General features: G+C 39.7%; 1 protein-coding gene across 1 annotated transcript in view; it reads right to left on the bottom strand.

Annotated features, from left to right (window-relative positions):
- The window catches only part of CNTN4 (contactin 4), a 353,580-nt gene that overhangs the window by 301,801 nt on the left and 29,232 nt on the right, over nt 1–22,547 (bottom strand). Inside the window, exon 2 of the mRNA XM_026650447.1 lies at nt 11,380–11,520. Coding sequence (XP_026506232.1) covers nt 11,380–11,434 — 55 coding nt within the window. The 5' untranslated portion in view covers nt 11,435–11,520. The remainder of the gene's footprint in view (nt 1–11,379; nt 11,521–22,547) is intronic.

Raw genomic sequence — 22,547 nt, 5'->3', positions numbered from 1 at the left:
AAAGGTTCCACTTCATGCCTTGAAAGCAAATACATGCATTGAGAGAAAGGAAAATACACTGCAAGGAAAGTGTGCATAATGCTTCACACAAGCACAGTGTGAGAACACACAACACATCCCAGCAGACACCCATGAAAAACTGTTGAGGTGGAGTTAGGGTGTGTCAGGAGGAAGAGGTTCTTATTTTGTAGTAAGAGTTCATTACAATCCTCTTGTTTTGTTTTATGTTGCTATCATTTTCTCCTTCTCTGCAGTAGCCTTGTTTTAACTATGTATTCCCCTCATCCTCTCTAGCTTTCATAATTATTGCATCTATTTGATTTAATCCCTGCCCTCTACAATCTGTAGGGCAGGCAGCGACACCGCTCAGTCGGACTGTATTCTTTCCGGGGCTCTCATGTTGTACTAATGGGAAAGCAATTTGTGACACCCCTTTTAGGGGTATAAAATACTCTCTCCCATGCATCTAACCAGCTCCACTCACCAGTGCATATAGGGGGCTGGGTGCCATGGTTCTGCCTTCTCACCACACACTTTCTCAAGGAAGGAGCACCTCAGGAACAACCCCTCTGCTTCTCAGTGGCAGGAGCGAGGATCTGGGTTGCTCGAACATGAGCTCTGAAGAGGTGGTGGAATCCTAACTCCTCTTTACTCCCCTATATGGCCACCGCGTCATGTTAGGCACAAGTCAGCCTCTTTCTTAGCAGGGTTCCAACATAATTTCCCCATCCCTGCCATTCTCCCCCCAAGTTTCAGCTATTCTTTTCCTTTTATATATACAACCTATTCTGGGAGCTAGCAGCAGTGCTCTGCACCTATCAGGATCGGGTCCTAACTTACAACAAACCGATGACAACAAACTCATCTTTATACATATCATTTCATTGATTATAAACCAAAGACTTACACAGACAATCCAATAAGTTTCATTACCAAGTTATGTTGTTGGAGAGTAAAAATAAAATTCTTCATGCATTTTAATCAATAAAGCAAATATAAATCTCATGATGCGACACATCAAGTCTTTGTATTTTGGCCTGCCCACTTTGCAGTCTGTTAAATGGCCACTTTAATTTTAAAACCGATCACTCAGAAATACTAAATGGATAAACTCTTTATAGCATTTTCCCTATGACAAAACACACTTAGTAAAAACAAAAGCATGATCATAAAACTGCATAACAAGTTGTCACTTATGGATTCTTTTATTTGGGCATGAGTTTATGAGCTTTCTTCTAAAAAAGGAAGGAAGGCAAACAATTTTACTTGACAAGTTTTGCTTTGCAAAGAGCTTCGAGTAAATGTTATGAACAACAAGACTAGAAACCCAATTGTCTGAGAAGATCTAGAGAAAGGAAAATTACAGAAGCAAACAAATTCTGCTTAAAAGTCATTGGTTTCCTTACTCTCTTTCTCCATGTGTTCTAACATCCTCACTTCCAAACACACGTCTGTGTATTTTATACATCTATAAAAGAGGCAGTGGGCAGGGGAGAAGGAGCTCAGCCGCAAAACTTTCAGGTGAATATGCTTGGTCACATGTGAATACTCGTATTTGCACACAAAAAAGGTCCTACTCCAAATGTATGAATAAAGACCTGACTTCCTTAAACGGGATATCAATAAGAGGCCACAGGATAAAAGCATATAAAATAATAAATAGTACAGAGAAAGTAGATCATGAATTTCTGTTCTCTCTGGCTGCCTAATAACACAAGAGCACAGGGACATTCAATGAAATTAAAAGGTGGCAAGTCCAAAACTGATCACAGAAAACACTTTTCACACAATGTGTAATTAGACTGTGGAACTCTTTGCTACTGTAGGTCAGTGATGACAAGAACTTAACAATATTCAGGAAGGGATTGGACATTTATATGAGCAACAAGAAGATCCAGAGTTACAATTAATGGTAATAATTTAGAAATGGATATTAATCCTCACGCTTCAGAGCTTAAGGCAGTTTGGAACTATTAGAGACCAGGATGAGACTTAATATGGGAGGCAGATTATCCCACATCTGCCTGCAAAGGGGTTCTTATATTTTCTTCTAAGCATCGGGTACCGGCCACTGCCGAGACAGGATAGAGAACTAGATGGCGCTCATAGCTGATCTAGTAGGGTGATTCCTATGTTTCTTTTGTGAAACAGAAACAAAACAAAACAAAAGAAAACAAAAGAAAAGAAAAGAAGTGCATGTATGAAATTGTACTGCAATTGGCAAGCATGTTTGCAAATATATTTTCCCTAGTTTCCCCTTTGCTGTAATCAGTGACGATACTCTCCTGGAAAGGAAGACAGACCTAAAGCTTCTACTGTCTGATGGTTCCTTGGTGTCCTACGTTAAATGAACTGGTGGACAACATCACACAATCCACCGCCTCAAGAAGCACCTTTGTTGGGAACTCAAGGTCAAGTATACATTACGCATGGAGAAGAATTACCATCTGTAGTACTAGTCTCTTCTAGTCAGATTTTAGGCAGGTTGGGCCAGATCCTCAGATGGTGTAAATTGTCATAGCTCTATAGAAGACAATGAATCTGTGCCTTTGCTTCTAGAGAAGGCAATTGAGCAATTTACACCACCTGAGGATACAGTCCATTACTGGGATGGCCTCTGTATTCAATGCTGTCAATCCAGCATCCTTCATGAGCATACAAATTCATCTCAAGAAAAAATAAGTCTCTGGTGACATCCCAACCCCAATATAATCAATGGGAGTTTTGCTTTGTTCTACATCAGAGATAGGCAACCTTTGGCCCGAGGCCCGCCAGGGTAAGCACCCTGGGGGGCTGGCCGGTTTGCTTACCTGCCGCATCCGCAGGTTCGGCCAATTGCGGCTCCCACTGGCTGCAGTTCGCCACTCCAGGCCAATGGGGGCTGTGGGATGCGGCATGGTCTGAAGGATGTCCTAGCCGCCACTTCCTGCAGCCCCTATTGGCCTGGAACAGTGAACCACGGCCAGTGGGAACCGTGATCGGCCAAACCTGCGGACGTGGCAAGTAAACAAACCGGCCCGGCCGTGTGCCAAAGTTTTGCCGATCGCTGTTCTACATGCTGCATGAGTCATAGCAACCATCTGAGAGGTAAATGACCTTTTAGGAAAGTCTCTTGCTGATGGCAACCAAACATTTTCAAAACATTAAATTATGGAAATTAACAAAATAAATAAAACTGCATTAAAAGGATTCAACTTTAGACAATATGCCACCCAGTAAGCAAAAGTACCATTCCTAGAAAAGTTGAGTGAATCAACTAAAGTAACACAGACCCCACCACTCTGCAAGTAGAGCTATCAACTCTCATTCTCCTTACTCTTCATATTAATCTGAATACTAAAGATCCAATAGATTGAAAACTTGATTTTATGTCCCCATGAATTGTGGGGCTTCACCTAAAGTCAGAATGGCCTGGTACCATATGTAAAAATTAATCTAATCATTTCACTCAAATCAGAACCTATTTGATGTAACTGATTTTTTTCTGTAAAGTTTAATCTTCATGGTCCCTGAAAATTATTACTGTGCTTTGCTCCTGAATCACAAGTTTATGCTTAGTTGGTTGTCTTGACATTCATTTCTTTGTAGCAATGGGAGTGCTTTTCTGGTGTATTAATTTATTTCTGGTGTAGGTGTCATTTACATTGGAGTATTACACTTTAATCAGTGGCTTTGCATTTTGATTATTCATCTTGCTAACTCAGCTTTATATGCTACATCTGTGAGGTCTTGATGTATTTTGTTTATCACCACAACACTTTCCTAGATTCTCTTATGGTTCATATTAGTCCTTCTTTATTACTACTGTTTTCGTTGACTTGGGATCAGTTTAGTCTCATGAGTGGAATTTATCATTTGTTTATGCTTTGATCATTTTAATTAAATTGCAATGGGGTTTGGAAGATTTTGCTTTGTGGGCTGGTTTTAGTTCTTCAAGGTCACATGTCATCTGAATATCATCTCCAAGTAGAATATGTCATTTTTATATACAGGATTTATAGCCATATATTACTACAAAGTTTCAGTCAACACACAATCAATTTTTTCCTCAGTTGATTCTTCTGCTTTAGTTTTGTGTATAAATGCTCAGAAAATTCTGGGGGATGTGCGGGTGATATTTTCTGCATGGAGAATTGCAGTATATGGCAGATATACTGGACCATATACATCCCTGGTGTCATTTCTTTGACTTCACATGGTCCATTGTATACCATAGCTTCAGTTTCCCATCCCTAGCCACCTATATTTTATTCTGTGACATATGGCTATATCATACTTTACAAGAAAGAGATTGCTGGATCTTTGCTAAAGACGGATAAGTGTTTTTTTATGGGCCATTCCCCCTTGGGTTTACAATTATTAGCATCAGGATTTTTACAGCCCTAACAAATCAGGGTTGTTTGGCATTGTAGTATTTATGTAATTATGGGGAGTGCAGTTCTGCAAAGTTGGAAATTCAAGGAAAGATTCTAGAAAATATAGCAGAGTCTTTAAGAATATTGATGTGACAGAATACACCCTGGTATTCACACCCTACACACTATTATAATAATCTTTGTACAAAATATGCCTCGTAAGGTCTCATTTGGAAACTCATAATTTCCTGGTCAGGACTGTCCTTGTAAAATATCTATGGCAACATTATACGTGAAGTTATAAGATCCCTTTGTATGGTTCCTAACCTCACAGCCCTGCCCAAACAGAAGTTGGCAACAGGTCTCTCCTAAACAAAGGAATGTGTGGTTGCCTTAATTTGCATTTAAGCAGTGAACAAAGTCATCCGGCAGGAAAGGAAGGCAAAGGTGAAAAATCAGCAGGGAATATCCTTGCACATAGCCTGGTTCTCACCTGGAAATGATTTTCAAGAGGGGGGCTGAAAGGATAAAAAAAGAGGAACATATACCCTAATACACCTCTCTCTGTGTGTCTGGCTATCTCATTCACTGCACCTGCAGAGACAGAGGAAGCAGGTGTTCAACTCTGGGGGAGGGGTCTTGATATGAGAGTTTGGTCAGTAATTTGCTAGCGCATGTGGTGAGAAACTTTGCTTGAATCGAGTATAGTTTGTTAAGTTAGGCATTAGTAAGCGTCTCGTCTTTATTTTTCTTGTAACCATTCCTGACTTTTATGCCTCATTACTTGTACTCACTTAAAATCTCTATGTCTAGTTAATAAATTTGTTTTACTATTTTATCTAATACAGTGTATTTAAACTGAAGTGTCTGAATAACTATTTGCAATAATAAACTGGCACATTATTCCTTGAAAAGAATAACAGACTTAAAATATTTGTATTGTTCAGAAGAGGGCTGAGCCATACAGGACATACATTTCTGGGGGAAATTCCAAAACTGGGGGGGGGGGGGGGGGGGGGGGGGGTCACCCAGCACCATAACCAAGGCTGGTAAGAACCGAGGTGTGGCTAGCTGGTTGCAGCACACACAGAGACATAACTGGGAGTGACTTACATGCTGGAGGCTGTTTGTGAGCAGTCCAGGCTGGAAGCTACAGCAGCAAAGCATTGTAAAGGGCACCCCAGGTTAGAGGTCACAATTGGCATTAGTTATAATGTCCAGGGAAAATGATCCAAGGTTATATTGTATATGTTGAATAGGATATGTTGGGAGTTTTATTTTGTTCTAGGTAGACCTTCAGCAGTGCAGGATATGAAGGAGACTAGATAGCTCAAGGAATTATTAATAGACTTTCACCAGTAGGTAACATTTAAATACAGTCCAGGATTGGTCTATTATAATTTATTTTTCCAACACTCCTCATTGGATCATTAGAGTTAATATTAAAAGTAGACCGTGAGCCTCTTACACTGATGACTATTCACACAAATAGTCCCACTGACTTCAGTGACACTGCTCATGTGAGCAACTTCTCCCCAATGTGAGAAAAGAGCTAAGAATTCTGACCTTTAAAGCTCATAGTAATGACCAGAAAGGTAGGTAAGTAGCTGATTTCCTAACTGGATACCTAAAATGACAATTGGTAATGTCCTAAAAAGGTGATTTCTGGAAATTGGAATGAATTAATTATGTTTAAGGGATGGGAAAAGGCTTCAAAATTTAGATCCAAATCTGGATTCTGAATAGTAAGGTTCGGGAGTGTTCAGATTTTGAGTTTGAGGTTGGATTAATCTCAGACTACTACAGTACTAAACCGTAATTTATTATGAAAACTGAAAATTACCTCATATTCTTTTGATTTGATTGAACCTTTTTTTTTTGAAGGGATGGAGTCAACAAAGCTTTCTAGCTAACAACCTGGGACTTTTTAAAAATATTTTCTTTTGAACCCAACAAAACAATACACAATCTTTGAAAATTTAAAGAAACTCAAAAAGTCTGATTTGATTCATGATGCTAGTTCCATAGTGGGATTCCCTGACACCCCTCTTTCTTCCTATATGTCTTTCTATGCAGAGTCTTACAAGTTTTCACAGGTAAAAACTATATTCTGAGATCACAAGGAGTTCATTTAGGAATTCCAGAAAAGGAGAGTAATGATGTTTGGTCCAGGCCATATTTGGATGGTAAATTTTCCTCCCACCTCTGTAGTGCTGAACAAGGATTATCCATAAAACCAAGAGACTAAATCCCATACAATCAATTCAAGGAATTAGGAACTGGGGAGCCTTAACCTTCCTTTCATCTTGTTAGTTTCTAATTAGGACATATTTTTGGGAAAATCTCAGTTTTACTGAGAGATACTTTGAAGGGCGCCTGAATCATGTATACCTTTCCCTAGGAACAGGAGAGTACAGTACTCTTATATTTTAACTTTACTTTATTTTGGTGCCTAGACATGGTTGGTGCTCTAAAAATACATAAAATAAAATAAAGACTGCACGCTCTTTGAGATAGGTGGTGGGTTTTTTAGCATATTATATATTTTAGGTATTGTAATGTACATCATACAGTAAGGCAGCTATAGAACTAGTGATTAACCACCATCGTACTAATATAACAAATTTTAATTAACCGTGTCATAGTCTACATTTTTGTCATATTTCCCCCATGGGCTGAGCAAACCAGGCTGTGGCTATTCTCTGTTGCAGAATGGCCCATAGGGGGCCATTACAGCTGAGATTAAGTTAGAACAGTCCCAGGACAGTACAATATTATTTATTTTCGATTTCACTTTAAGGGAAAATTCCACATCAAAGGATGTCCTTATTCAAAGCTTTGGCCATCTTTGGCAAACAATTAAAGACACAATAATGCAGGAGTTACAAAAATTCTCTGAAAGCAGCAGCACTTCTCTGTCTTGCCATAAAACCAAGCCTCATATAGTCATCAGTCACCTGAAATAAAACGTGCCCAAAACTTGAGATCACCCCCTCCATTCCGGGGTGAGTGCAACTTAACTGGAACACAGAATGTGACACCATGTCATTGGGAAATTCATTGCAAAGCACAGGAGAGGGAAAAACTGCTGCTGCAGAACAATCTGTGTTAAGGCCAGTTTTCATTTAAATTAAATCTTAAATGGGAAAAGTAGGAATGTAAAAAACATCAGGCCTAAAAACCCAAACACAATCCTCTGAAATATTATTTTACTGAATTGCTTTAAATATCATGGAGAAACAGATTTTTTATTTATGAGTTTTTAGGATGGAAATGATAGCAAATAAACATGCATTCTTGTGGTTTGTGAGATTGGGTGAATTTATTATTATTTATAAACAACATAGAATTATACTAGATCTATACCTAAGACACACTGTTAGAGTTAGAATTTCTAGCACCATGTATGGAATAGTATAACACTTTGTAACTAGTTTTCATCCTGCTCTGAAATTGTCATAGTACATTTAAGACTTGCGCCAAAATTTTCAAATGTGGGTACCTAATGTTAGGTACCTAAATCAATATTTAGCACCTAGACAAAGTGGCCTAATGTTCAGTGGTCCTGAGTCTAAGAGAATAAACATATTTTCAACTGGCTTTTAGAGAATACTCAAAAGTAACATAGAAACAAAAAAATATAAACGGGAGGAAAACACAAGTTATTGAAGAAAACACTTAAGAATTCTGAATATCAAGCAGTGGATAAATTAGAGCAATCAAGATGAACAACAAGATGACAAAAACATTAATTAAAACCTAACTACCCCCATTCAGAACAAAGCAAGTGTTTAAGAATATTAATACTGTTTAATGAGAAAGCCATCAATGAAGACTTATCGAGGGAGGAGGAAGATTCAAAATGCCCTTACTGTATTTCTTTATCATTCATGAGCAACCCTTTGTTCTACCTCTGAATGTGTTTGGCGTCACAATTTTGGGCCTCATTCTGATTTCACTCACACTGATTTTAATAGTATAATGCAAATGTAGCTATTCTTGTTTTACACCTGTGTTAACAAGATCAGAATCAGGTCCATTGTTTGCAAAGGAGCCGCTTTTTTGTTTGAATTAGGGTGTGTGCTTGGCTGGATTGCCTTACTGCTTTTGCTTCTCAGGCAAGTTGCATGTCTCTGGAGAGAGGGGGGGAAAAAGCAGGCCTCCATTCTAGAAAAAAATATGAAATTATTTAGTAGGGCTTGTGTTTTGCAAAAATATGATGTACAAAAAGTGATTTTGAAGATTAATGTTTAAGAAATTGAATATGTCCCAAGTGGATAATACCTAGGAGACAGGCTGTTTAAAAGGTTTGGAGGGGTGAATTACGGATCATGAGATTTTCCCACTGTAGGGATTTGGGGTGTATAGCACTCTTGCTAGGAGTCATATCCCAGAAACTCTCACTTAGTTGAGGCCTACACTCCCCACAGTACTCATTTCCCAGTTATATATTGTTAAGCAGACAATCAAACTAGAAAACAGCCCTGGGTCAGGTCAGCTGAGAACAGATTGCACAGATGCAGGCAGGGAAAAAATTGAAACAGGGCAGAGAAGGTTGGGAGACAGGGAAGGGAAATCAACGTATCCATCTTTGCAGGGAGGATTATAGTTCTAATAGGAAGATGAGTGAGACAAAGTCAGAATTTGAATTGCAGAATTCAGAACTAGAGTGGCATCTTTTCCATAGACATTTTTGGCATTTGTGGAGACACACTGGACTGGAAGTGGTGAACTTTCCACAAAGCACCATAAAGTCATCTATTGTGGAAGCACAGACAATGCCCAGAATGAAGGAGATGCCTTCATACTATCAGAAAATATTTACAGCTCTTTGAAAAGCTTTAGATGTGTCTCATCATGCATAATGAGCATTAAACTACAAGGGAAACATGATCCTGCTATCATAATACAATCTAAACCATTGGTGGGTAACCTGCGGCCCGTCAGGGTAATGCGCTGGTGGGCTGCATGACAGTTTGTTTACGTTGACCATCCACAGGCACGGCTGCCCGCAGCTCCCAGTGGCCACGCTTCACTGTTCTTGGCCAGTGGGAGCTGCGGGAAGTGGCACGGGCCGCAGGGACGTGTTGGCCGCCGCTTCCTGCAGCTCTCATTGGCCAGAAACAGCAAACCGTGGCCACTGGGAGCTGCGGACGGCTGTGCCTGTGGACGGTCAATGTAAACAAAGTGTCTTGCGGCCCACCAGCGTATTACCCTGATGGGCCGTGTGCGGCCCACGGGCCGCAGGTTGCCCACCACTGCTGTAGAGTGATCCTTGACCAAATGAAAAAAAGAGCAGAGGAAATCCTTTGAGTCACAAGATGGCTTTTGATCTGGATGTTCTATGGCATATCAGATACTTGTTTGTCATCAAATGTTGGAGTCACACAGAGCTCAACGAATACCTGTTTCATATTCATTGACTAAGTATTCAACTCTTAACAGAGAGTCTCTGTGGCAAGTAATCAAGTGGTATGGTTTTAGCAGCAAGTTGATTTAAATACTGCAGAGTCTGTATAACATAGCTTGACATACAATATGAGTCAGCGGCAAGCTGACAGAGTGCTTTGAAGTGAAAACTGGAGTCAAACAGGGATGCATATAAAGTCCAATACTTTTACTCTACACTTTGAAAATGTCTTGTTCAACTCCCTCAGCAACACTGGTGGAGCCTGCAGTGGGGAAGATTATCAATCACCTTGACTTTGCAGAAGATATCATAATGATTGTGTTTATAGAGGAATACAACCAAGAAGCAGCAACTAACTTGTACACAACAGCCATAGAATGGGGCTTAAAAATGAAGGAACAAAAGTCAAAACCAATGACAGCATCAAGAAATCCAGAAACAGGCTAAACTAGTCATTAATGGTGTAGACATTGAAAAAGTAGAGTTTCTGCTAGTTGGGCTCCATTGTATGACAACTGCTATCAAAATGACATCAACAAGCAGATAGCTATTACCAACACAATTTTCATAGAAAGTGTGTGGATCTTAAAAGCAGTGTCCATACGAGCTCCAACACGGCTACATACAACATTCATTGTACCCACATTACTTTTTGGTTGTGAGACATGGGTACTGAAAAAATACCTGGAGCAAAATTGCAAACAATTGAGATGAAGTGCCTGTGCCATATCTTAAGTGTCACAAGGCTAGACAGACTAAGAAATGATGACATCTGTAGAAGACTGAAAGTGCAGTGCATGACTATAATCATCAAAAGGTGCCAACTACAACGGGTTGGCCATGTTGGTAGAACAACCCATTACCGACTGCCTGAAAAAGTTCTTTCTGGACGTGTCCATGGAGAGAGAGAGAGAGAGGCCGAGGATGTCCAAGGAGACAGTGGTATAACATAAAACCATCCAGGCAACACCCAACAGCTCAAATTGTGCCTCAAAACAGATGTGGATGGAGTCTGTTCATAACCTCAGGCCTACCCAACCTTGGTGTTGGAAAAACAAGATGACGACAATATAGTTGGGAGAAGATCTGGACTATGGTGGGCAGGGATCAAGCATTTGAAGGAGTGTTAGATTGCATTAAGGGAGGAGGGAGGACTGAAATACTGACAACTCTGCAGTTCACTCACAACAGTGCTGTAGCAGTTAAAAAGATGAGTACAGTGTTGCATCATATTATTCAAATTATTTGTATCATTCCTCTCAATATTGTTCTCATAGGATTTAATGCTATACTATACCAGTGTTTAGTTGAGCATTGAACTGCTTAGCATGGAACATGGGCAAAACAATAGCTTTTGTCAACAACAACTCAATTAAAAATGGGTAGAACTGGTATCTGAAATAGCAGAGTCTAGCTTTGGAGATACTAATCAATATTAAAGAAGCAGGTTGAGAGCATTGGTTTGGTCTGTTCAGCAGTCTTTGTTAATGCAGTTCACAGAGTGGAGTCTTACTTTGCTGTTTTATCATTGGCATATAAAACTTGGTGTACTTTTGAATTAGTGTGAAATACAGTGGCATTTTTAAATCAAAAAGTTTTAAAGTGACACTTTACCTGCAAGGCACAACATGAATGATTGCAGCACGAGCAGTTCCCATAGCAACCTCATTTTCAGTTTCCGAGGTCAAAGGAGGCTCGAGTCCAATAACTAGTGAATAGAATGCTGCTTCTTTTAAGTTTTACACAACCTTTAATCTGTGGGGGGGAAAAAAGAGAGACACATTACAATGAGATTTAGGATTACAGCTTTTTATACTATGAGAGTGTATCTTTCCATGTGAGCTAAATGAAATTAACACCTGGAGGGAAACAGAAATTGTTGTTTTATAAAGTCAGTCTGGGTGGGGTGGAGGTGGGGGGCAGGAATTAGAAATTAAGGATCTGAAGAACAAAGAAGAGGATTTACAGAGTGTGTGTCGGTATTTGCAGAGGAGCAGTATATCTGTGAGATGTGCGGTCTATGTGATCTGAGCATAGGATTGGTAGGCAGACTCCTGTGATATAATCTTGATTCTGCGTCCTCCACTTTCTCGGTTACCTTGGGCAAGTCATTTGAACGTCTCTGCCTCATTTTTCCTCTCTGTAAACTCACCTGTTTGCCTCATGGGGGAGCTGTTATTAGTTCGTTAATTGTGTAAAACACTTTGAAGATGAAAGTATTATTATTATCCCTCTTTACTGTCTGACAACTTCAAAGTACTTCAGCAACTGAACTGAGCAAAATGTAGCTACCTCCAGAAATCGTAAATCTCACTCTGTCCAAAGGAGACTGTCTCTAGAGGTGGTGAGGTCTTCTCTCTGCCTACTGAACCAGGGTACTCCCTCTCCTCCTCATGACCCTGCAGTGACATGGTCAGCTTGGGACTAATTCCTACACTGTAACTCAGATTTCCTGCATGGCAGCATGTCGTGTTGTCACTAGACCATCAGGCCAGCCAAGGATCACAGTGCTGTAAAACATTTGAGAGTCACATCAATGTCTCGAGGCAATACATTTTCTGTAGAGCAAGACTTTTTTCTTCTCACCCCTTCTCTGGGAAGTTTTTCTGAAGCATCCACACTGTTACCCATGCTCAGATAAGGAACCCGAAACACACTGGAAACCTTCAATGAAATTATCATCTAAGCATTTCCAAATGAAACCTGATCTTTTCCGGGCACTCTAATCTCCATGACAAATTAGGGGGAGAAAATATCCCTTTTCTGCATAGGACTCCTATCCGGAAATAACCACAGCAGGCATTTAAATACTATAAATAAATACATAATTTCACCCAATCATACATTCTTATCATTTATTCATATCTCTGATGTCTGGAAGTTAAGGAGCCTTCATGTTTACAAGACAAACTGCATGACTAATAGAAAGTGAAGTAGTATCATTAGAAGTCTCTGGTTGCTTTTGTGAGCTAAAATTGATAAGATTCTTCTAATAAAATCAGGTTCAATGTGCTGAGAAGACTAAGAATCCTTATCTTCTCATCTGAAGATGTAATTTGAAGAGGGTGAAGACTAACTGAATATATTCAGATATTCTGACATGCATGATGATTAGACTGGCTGTAGATAAGCAGGAAGAACTGATCAATGAAACTAATAACATCTTAAGTGAATGATTAGGGTATTAATAATTAATTTTATTTAAAAAAAATGTCGTGACTGACCTCTGAATTGATCTACAATGTTAAGCTGTTTCTCTCTTGCAGCAATTAATGAGGGAAAGTATCCAATTTCGTAATACAGATTTCATAGTAAGTAAAAAACTAGTTATGCTCTATGTGCCAAATTGTGCTCTCAGTTATGGTAACGTAATTACAGGGTCACTCCACAGAACTCAAGGCAGTTATTTTCAATTTACATCAATGCAACTGAGAGTAGAATTTTGTCCTACGTTCACCATCATGTTGTGAATGCCTTCTTCACATTCTGGCTTTCCAACAACATATTCTCACCAATAAGCAGAGATCCTTATGTATAAGGTATTATTTATAAAACTTGTACGATACTGGGGCAGTTCAATGGTTTAGGATTATTCTTCTCACTTCATGGAATAAGCTGAGTGGAACTTGAGCAGAATAGTAATTTACAGGTAGTATTTCCTTTGATACATAATTAAGAACACAAGAGGTAGGATAACACTTATAATTAACTTAATCTACTGCCAGAAAATATCTTCAATGCACACACAGGCACATGCCACAAAAAACACAGCTACTGGCATATAGAAAGACTAACTATGATGATCCCCAGGGGCACTGAGATTTGTGAGACACCTCACCAACACCTGGCTTTAGAAAGTCTTGTCTGTGCCTGCTGTGATTCAGCTCCCTGAAACCACCAGCCCCTGGCAACACATGCACCTCACTCTCTCTGCACAGGTAGCAATAGGCACACACCAACTCCCAAATCCTGGAGCTGTTCCCTGTAGCGTCCACCCCTTGTCCGCTGAACACTCTGGGAATTTCCAGGTCCGCTGTTCCCAACGGAACAGTCCACACCCACTTGTAAGACTTAACTCAGGATCATCACTTTGCTGAACACCACACCACTTAGATATATTTACAGTGAAAACAAGAGTACATTTATTGTCAAAGAACAGAGATTCAAGTGAAAGTGAGTAAGAATATTGGAAACAGATGGTTACAGGCAAAACAAAATCACAACATGCTTTCTAGAGAATCACAACATGCTTTCTAAACGTAACCAACAAGCTATCCTCTCATCTAGAGAAGCTTATCTCACCCAAAGTTCTCTGCAGCTATTTCAACCAAGCCCGGTTGTAATCCCATTCCCATGCAGTAAACTCACTGTTTGCTTACTTCCTTGGTGAAGGATGAAAAGGATGTCCCCCAAATACAGTAGAGCAACCCTTGATGAGCAGCTCAAGATATGTCCTCCCTTCCCCGCTGCTTGCTTTCCTGTTAATTTTCTTCTTTGAAATTTCCACCATCCTTCATTAACCTTCAGTTCAGACTGGTGAGAAGAGACCGCTGATAAACTACACAATAGAATCATAGAATATCAGGGTTAGAAGGGACCTCAGGAGGTCATCTAGTCCAACCCCCTGCTCAAAGCAGGACCAATCCCCAACTAAATCATCCCAGCCAGGGCTTTGTCAAGCCTGACCTTAAAAACCTCTAAGGAAGGAGATTCCACCAGCTCCCTAGGTAACCCATTCCAATGCTTCATCACCCTCCTAGTGAAAAAGTTTTTCCTAATATCCAACCTAAACCTCCAACACTGCAACTTGAGACCATTACTCCCTGTTCTGTCATCTGGTACCCTGAGAACAGTCTAGATCCATCCTCTTTGGAACCCCCTTTCAGGTAGTTGAAAGCAGCTATCAAATCCCCCCTCATTCTTCTCTTCTGCAGACTAAACAGTCCCAGTTCCCTAAGCCCTCCTCATAAATCATGTGCTCCAGCCCCCTAATCATTTTTGTTGCCCTCCGCTGGACTCTTTCCAATTTTTCCACATCCTTCTTGTAGTATGGGGCCCAAAACTGGACACAGTACTCCAGATGAGGCCTCACCAATGTCAAATAGAGGGGAATGATCACGTCCCTCGATCTGCTGGCAATGCCCCTACTTATACAGCCCAAAATGCTGTTAGCCTTCTTGGCAACAAGGGCACACTGTTGACTCATATCCAGCTTCTCGTCCACTGTAAATACTTAATTTACATGTAAAAGCCCCCTAGATAAAAAAAATCATATCTGACAGAAAACTTGTTCACCTTTGCTGGTGACCATTCCCTAGACAAAGTCTTTAGAACATAATTTTCACTGTATATACATAACTCCTTACACAACATCCGTACATGCATTTCAAAATGACAACCAGTGTGACACTGGCTTTTTTTTGAAACCTCACATGACATTCTTTGCTGAACTAGAATGGACATACCAGACCCAGGAGATCCCTATACCCTATATACCCCATTCTGTGCCCCTTGCCAGTTGGCACTAAGTGGTTCCTGGATCACATTCACCAAGTCACATTTTAGTAGGAATGTTAAATAACAACAGTACCAATTTCAAGCCAAAAATCTCTCCAGGTGGTTTGCATACATCCCTGTGAGGTAAGGAAGAATTATAGCATCCATTTTACAGATGAAGAACTGAGAATACAGAGGCTAGAGGTTTCATCCAAAAAGCCTGCTGAAGGATTTCCATTGATTCAATGGACTTTGGGGATCAGTTTGTAGGTAACTCGATCAAATTGATGGCCAAGCAAGTCACTGACAGAACTGGAACTAGACGCCTGGAGTTCTGGCTTGCTTTCTTCCCCATTTTTCCATAGGCATCGGAAAGCAGCCAAATGGCACTCTGTCATTCATGTGGCTCATATTGCAATTTCTAACTCCTCCTCTTGAGGTGCTGATCTTTTGGTAGACACCCCAGGATGTGCCATGGCAGTCACAAGTACTGCCATCCTATTTCCAGAAATTGGGGTGCTCACACACAGGGGAGTAATTGGGATCTTTCATATTTGTGCTGTGTCTGGTCTTAGTGGGATAAAGTATTAAGGTGGCTTCCAAGTATACATGATACCACAACATGCAGATATATCTCTATTCACATTTTTAAAACTTGCATTGAAACTTTCAATATATAGGAAAAAGAAAGAGAAAAGTAGATCATTGACTGACATGATGTTATTACCATAATTTTTTTCTAAACATTTAGGAAAGGCATTCAAGATGGCAGCTTCTTTCCCTTCTATACAATCATTTTAACACCACAACTACCTGTCCTGGTTTTAGCTGGAAAAAAAAATGATAACACAGATATGTATTAGTATTCAGCACAGTTATTTATCAAATACAATGGAAAATGTGAAATCTCCCTAAAATTCTGCTTATTTCAACATTTTCAATGTAATCAGAAGACATCAAAGGGAGATGCGTCTGCTTTAAAGAAGCATTTTGAAGTAATATGTGATGATGGTAGACCAGGTGCCAGCTCTTGCCAAGGCTGTAGGCTTCAGCTGAGCATGGACAAATTCATAGCTGGAAACCAGATAAGCTCATCTGCGTGTTCAAGATACGTGTTAGACTCGCATAGATGTATTTAGTGTTTAGTGTAGTGTTTAAACTATAAAATACTTGTACGTTGCTACATGAATTAATCTTATTTGTAATGTCTGTATCTCATGCAATAAAGTAATATGCAAGTTTTGCTTCATAACTGTAAAAATGTCTGCCCTGAATTTGTGAGCCCAGGCAGGCAGAGGAAGATTATCAATACTAAGTGTGTGGTTGTAACACATCACAATACAAAGACTGGGTTAATGGCCTTCTCACACCGATGAAGGTGCTATGTGCAAGGAAGCTGGTCCCATTATCTTGAATTCTGGAAATTAAGATACCTGGCATGAAAATTCTTCATCTCTTTGTTGTTTGCTGCAGCTAGGAAACAGAAGCAGAGATCCCAAAGGTCAACCTGGGTTAACCCAAAAAGACATGGAGTGTTGACAGATTACTTCATGTCTGTCACCTTTTTGAACCATATCTGTAATTGATTTCTTTATGTATGTTGTCTATTTTAACCTGTAAATAACTCTTTCATTTGCTACAACCATTGTCTTTGGTGTGAGATCTGAGGTACAAATTGACCTGGGTAAGTGACTGGGCTCTTGGGACTGGAAGCAACCTGAATCTTTATTGATCGTTAGTGTATGGCAATCAACTGTCACTAGTTCATCATACCTGGGTGGCATGACAGACTGGAATGCACAAGGGGACTGTCTATGACTGTGTGGTAAGACTGTTATAGTGCTTTAGAATTCACATTTGTTACTGGGTTGATGAAATCTAATTGTAGAATATACAGTGTGGTGTGTCTGCCCTGAGGTTGGCACTCACTGCCATGAACCACTCCAGCCAGCATGACATAATCAAAGTTGAAATTCTCATCATTTGTGACGTTAAGGACCAGCCTACATATGGCACTTGTTTCCTTCAGGACTTCCACGAATCTCAAAGGAAATTTTATGCACATAAAGGGGGGGGGGTAACAGGTTTAGTAATTGCTTTATAATATATTCCTTGAAGATGTGCTAGCAGATATAGAAATTCACCAAATTCATGGACCAGTACCGTGTTTTGATGTCATTCCCAGAAATGCCGTTGCTGAAAGCAATTATTTCCTGGAATGATATTACAGTTTCAGAAGCATTATTTTCCTGGTACTATATAACAGCTTTCCCAGAAGTCCCATTGAAAACAGGCACTTGGATTTGGCATGCCAGCCCAACATTGGCATTGCATGATAAAATACCTACCCCAGTCCCTAAATGTGACATCTAATGGGCTATGGGAAAATCTTCCAATAGAAATAACGCAAGCCCCATCATGAGAGGAATAAAAAGTAAATGTGGGGGGTGGGGAGCGAGCACACCATTAGAAATAATATTCATCGATATTTAAAATAAGGTGGTATCTTAGATACTGCTTCATTTTCCTATACTTAGATTCCCAGATTCTTCTCCCATTTCATATATCAGTGAACCTGATCCTGAAAACCTTTTCTCACATGAGTAGTTCTTATTTATGCCAGTAGGCCCATTGCCAACAGCTGTGTTTGTACTGGAAGTGTTGGTACATGTTTTATGACTACCACCTGAGAAAGGGAAACAACCAAGCCTGGGCAATGAATTTGATAATTGAAAAGATCCTGCCCATCTCTAATTTCTGTTTTCTGGTTGAATAAAAGCCTTTGGTATCACTTTTGGAAAGGAATGCAACAAACCCTGAACACTCATAAAAGGAATTCTTATTCTTAAAAGGAAATATCAATGGAGTCGAAGTATCACAAAATTTTTTTAAGCTATGAAAATGAGAGACTCATGATTTAAACTCTAATTATATCCCCTCTGATATACCCCACCCCGAAACAACTCTGCAGATGCTTTTGTAACCTTACTTTTGGTAATGCCACCATCAGTAGCAATTTGTTCTGAAAGGCACCTTTTTCATAATTGACAGAGAAAGTTGACTGTATAAGCTTTGAGCATGATAAGGTATTAGAAGAAAGAAGATGTGCATAGTTGTTGAGGCATTTAGGAGTTGGTTTTCCAGAGATGCTGAGCACACATTGCTCTCATTAATTTCAACTGTAGTTGTGGGTGCTTACTGCTTCTGAAAAAACAAAACAGGCCTTTAGCCTTCAGGGCACTTGGGCTGGTGAGTTCACATTGTACAGAAAGAAAACACCAATAGATGGAACTCTCTTTTTCCCTCCAGTGTAAAGGAAAGCACTGTAATCTTTGATGAAAATGTTAGTGCCCAGAGTCCAGCATACAAACCCTCCACTTTTGGAGACATTCAGAAATAAAATTTGCAAAATGCCTCAGGCTCTCAGCTAAAGTAGTAGTAGCAAGAACGATTTCTTAGCAGTCATCTCACGTTTGTTTTTCTTCTACCCATTGGTGTGCTACAGAGTGCCAATTCCTCTAAACTCCAAAATAAATCACTGTTAATGAAGCATGTTGCACATACAGACAGCAACAGGCATCTTTTAATCACCTAAACAAAAGAAGAGCTAAAGGTAAGCACAAAACACTCCAAAACCTAATATATGAGTTGTCAGATTTAAAGTGGCAAGTACCCTATGATTTTCACAGCTCTCAACTGAGTGCAGTTAGGAGCACAAAGATTTAAGTGTAGATTCATCTCTTTTTTTACATACTAGCTTTCAAGCCACATACCAGTAACCCCTTAAAGCCAGGAGTCTTTTTGGTCAGAAATACAGTCATTTTCAAACTCAGAAATTCAAGATGCAACATGCAACACGAGTCAAATAGTCCCCAGCAAACAGGAATACAAAGGCTTGGTGCATTGGAAGTGAAGATTCCTCCCATACAACTGAAGAGAAGAAAGAGAGCCTCTCAATATCTCCTACTGCAGCCTCAGTGTTGCAGTACCTCATTGGACTGTTCACCACACACAGGTAAATGACTAGCATCTGTGCAGTCATAGAGCGACCCGGACTGGGCCCATTCTTCCTTCAAACATAATCACCCTAAACATATGGAAAGGGTCCCGTAGACCACAACTCCATGGACCACAGGGGTGTGAAGACACCTTGTGCAGATGCTTGGTATGTCAACCCTTCTACCCTATAGAATTGCATTGGTTATTCTGCCTTCAGAGCCCTCCATGCCAAAAGGATGAAGCGTTTGGATTCAGTTCTTTGGAGCATTATCTTGCAAGACATGTAAATAGTGCATTTCACCGTGATACTTACCAACGGCTTTTAAAAACTGTTTGTGTCCCTTTTTATAACGCTGTACTAATAAACGAGAAAGTCATTATTACAATTTGTACTTGCATCCAAGGAACGAAAGGTTCTTTGTAAAGGTGATTTAATATTAGCATTTTAAAGATAAGAAAACTGAGGCACACCGAGGTTAATAGACTTGCCCAAGATCACACACCAAATCAGTAGCAGAATCCAGGAAAGCTGGCTCCCAATCCCCTTCTCTAGCTGCTAGATCACAGCACCTCCTTTGATACTTTGCTCAGCCTTGTACAGTCTTCCTATCTTTATAGATATTGGCTATATGCCTTTAGTGGCAAGGACCTTCCCAAGAGCAGACTCTGTGCCTTCTTCTTCCTCTGTTTGACACAAAGTTAAAACAAACATTAATGTGACAGGCAGCTTGGAATTTGTGGGATAAATTTAATATTTACCCTCCTGATTCTATCATCGTCAATAGATTATTCAATAGCTACTTGCTGCCAAAAAGGTTAGAGAAAAAAATAGTGAAATATTGTTTAGATTCACATGATACAATCAATATTGTCAATGTTGTAGCTGGGTGGCAATTAAATTAGAAATATTGCTGACTGTTCAGATTAGACTACGAACAGATACAAATTCATCCTGTTTTCATGAAAAAGGGTGAAAATAACTCAGAGTAGGATTTCTGAGATTAAAAAAAAAAGTTTGTCTTTAGAAATGTATGATCATTCCAAAGACACAACATTACATAGAGCATGATACAATCAACATTATAAAAATGTAGGAACAATAAGCACAATTGCAATGTCGCTGTTTCAGTTTGTATCATGACATAAACCTAGCTCCTTAAATTAGCATTGTGGACGTGTTGTAGGGGCAAGAAATTTCAGTAGTTCTGGTTACCTGTTGAGAATAACAAATGGCTGAATTACGTGAAAAACCCAACTAATCACTTTTGAGAATAAAGACCTCATTAGTTTGAGTTGTTTCTAAGTTCTGTAATCAAATGTCCTGTGCTGTTTTAATTTTTTATTTATTTTTGCCAATTTGCTGAGAAAAGAAATGAGAGAGAATGGCACAAATGAACTAAGTTATTTCAGAAGCATTCAGTCGCTGTGATAATTATTGAGGGTCTCAGCCTACAAATTCTTACTCCAATTAGCAGTTCTTACTTACCCAATTTGTCCCACTGCTGCTTGTGTGTATAAAGACTGCTCATGTAAGATCAGACCTTAAGAGAGAGTACTTTACTTCCTATACACACTTTATCTGATCCTTCCTGGTTTAATATTTCAGAATACTAGTCAGAACTGTATCTGAAAGACATTGTTTTACATAAACCTTCAACTTGCCTTGTAGGGTGCAGGCACTCTCTCCTCATTTGTACACATAACAGCATTTATTCCCAACTAAAGAAGTGTGGACTAGGCATGTAAGTGCTGTAGAATCACTATAAACATTCAAAAATTCAACAAAGTCCCCACATATCATTATTTTTCTTTCCCTTGCCTCCTTGAACTCCATGCACATCCCTGGAAAACCCTGGGGGAAATAAGAGTTTCCTGAAGATAGGGTGACCAGATAGCAACTGTGAAAAAATGGGACAGGGGAAGGGGGGCAATAGTTGCCTATATAAGAAAAAGTCCCCAAAAACGGGACTGTCCCTTTAAAAATAGGACATCTGGTCACCCTACCTGAAGGTCACAAATCCAGGCTCTGTCAAACCAAGGGAAGTAAGTGAATTCCAGAGTCAAGGGCTCCTTTCTGGGCATACCCTGTCACCCCAAACCTACGCTTTCATTTAAGTGGTTGTCACCTCAAGCACTTTAGTTGCTCACAATTGCCACATCCCCACACGTGGAGTGGTATTGACCACCCCATATGTTAAAAAAAAAATCATTGTGAGTCTGAATCCAAAAAATCGTGAGTTTGTCCCAAAATCACGAGATTTTTAAAAATCATTTTTAAAAGTTTATCTTCTGATTTTTGAACTCACCCTGTCCACCTTGAAAGTATGTGACAATTATAGCATTGCCAAATTGCAAATTTCTCATAAGGCAGTTTTGGCCTGCAGGAACTCTTGCTAGAAGACCCAACCAAGATTGTGACACCATTATGCCAGGTATTGTTCAAACGCATAGTGAGAGAGGGTCTTTGCCCTGTAGACCTTGCAGAACACAGTGGTGAATTTGTGATGAGAGAGCTGGAACTAGGAACCACAAAACTGATCTAATTTTGGACCACCAAAGACCCATTAATTAAGCAGAATACAAACTAGTGAACTTCAGGTGAAAGGTTCTATAGTGTGTTATTAGTATACTGAGGCATCCAGTCCCCCGGAAGTATTAATGTCTCACCTTTGAGAATGTGGCTTGCTTTCTGGAAAGTTACATTTACTAAATCAAGTTCTGACATTAATGTATCCTGCATAGACTGGGTCTTCCAGTCTCTGGACACAGAGATAATCTCCTACACACTGTTCTCAGTCTCAAACACAGGATCTTAAAGGCACAGTTTCCATTAATCAAAAGACAAACAATAAAATTGCAAGAAGAAAACAAATATTAACACAACGTTCAAAATCATTTCTTAAGTCAATGTTTGGCAGATATAATAATCTCAGCTATTGCTCTGTGGTCCTTGTATTAACATTTAAACATATGTGTATATTTTTTAAAGTCCACGTAGGTCCTCCATAAGATTTAAACTCATAACCTTCAGATCCACAGCACATACCCCATCTATTTTCACTAGAGGCATAAGTGGTGGGATAAAAACATGCTGATTTCTTATATGTGGAGCACCAGTACCAGGAAACACAACTTATACTTTGCCAGTGGGATACACTGCTATTTGCAAGACAGCAGAAAAATTCTGGGCATCAGTGTTCCTGTTCCTGGTTCTGGAAGCAGAGTGTGATCTAGTGGTTATAGACAGAATATCATAACCAAATGTAACACTACCTCTGTTTGGGTTG

The sequence above is a fragment of the Terrapene carolina genome, unplaced genomic scaffold (assembly GCF_002925995.2).
Source record: "Terrapene carolina triunguis isolate 2854851 unplaced genomic scaffold, T_m_triunguis-2.0 Scaffold89, whole genome shotgun sequence".
NCBI classification, from domain to species: Eukaryota; Metazoa; Chordata; order Testudines; family Emydidae; genus Terrapene; species Terrapene triunguis.
This window is presented reverse-complemented; position numbering and strand designations above follow the sequence as displayed.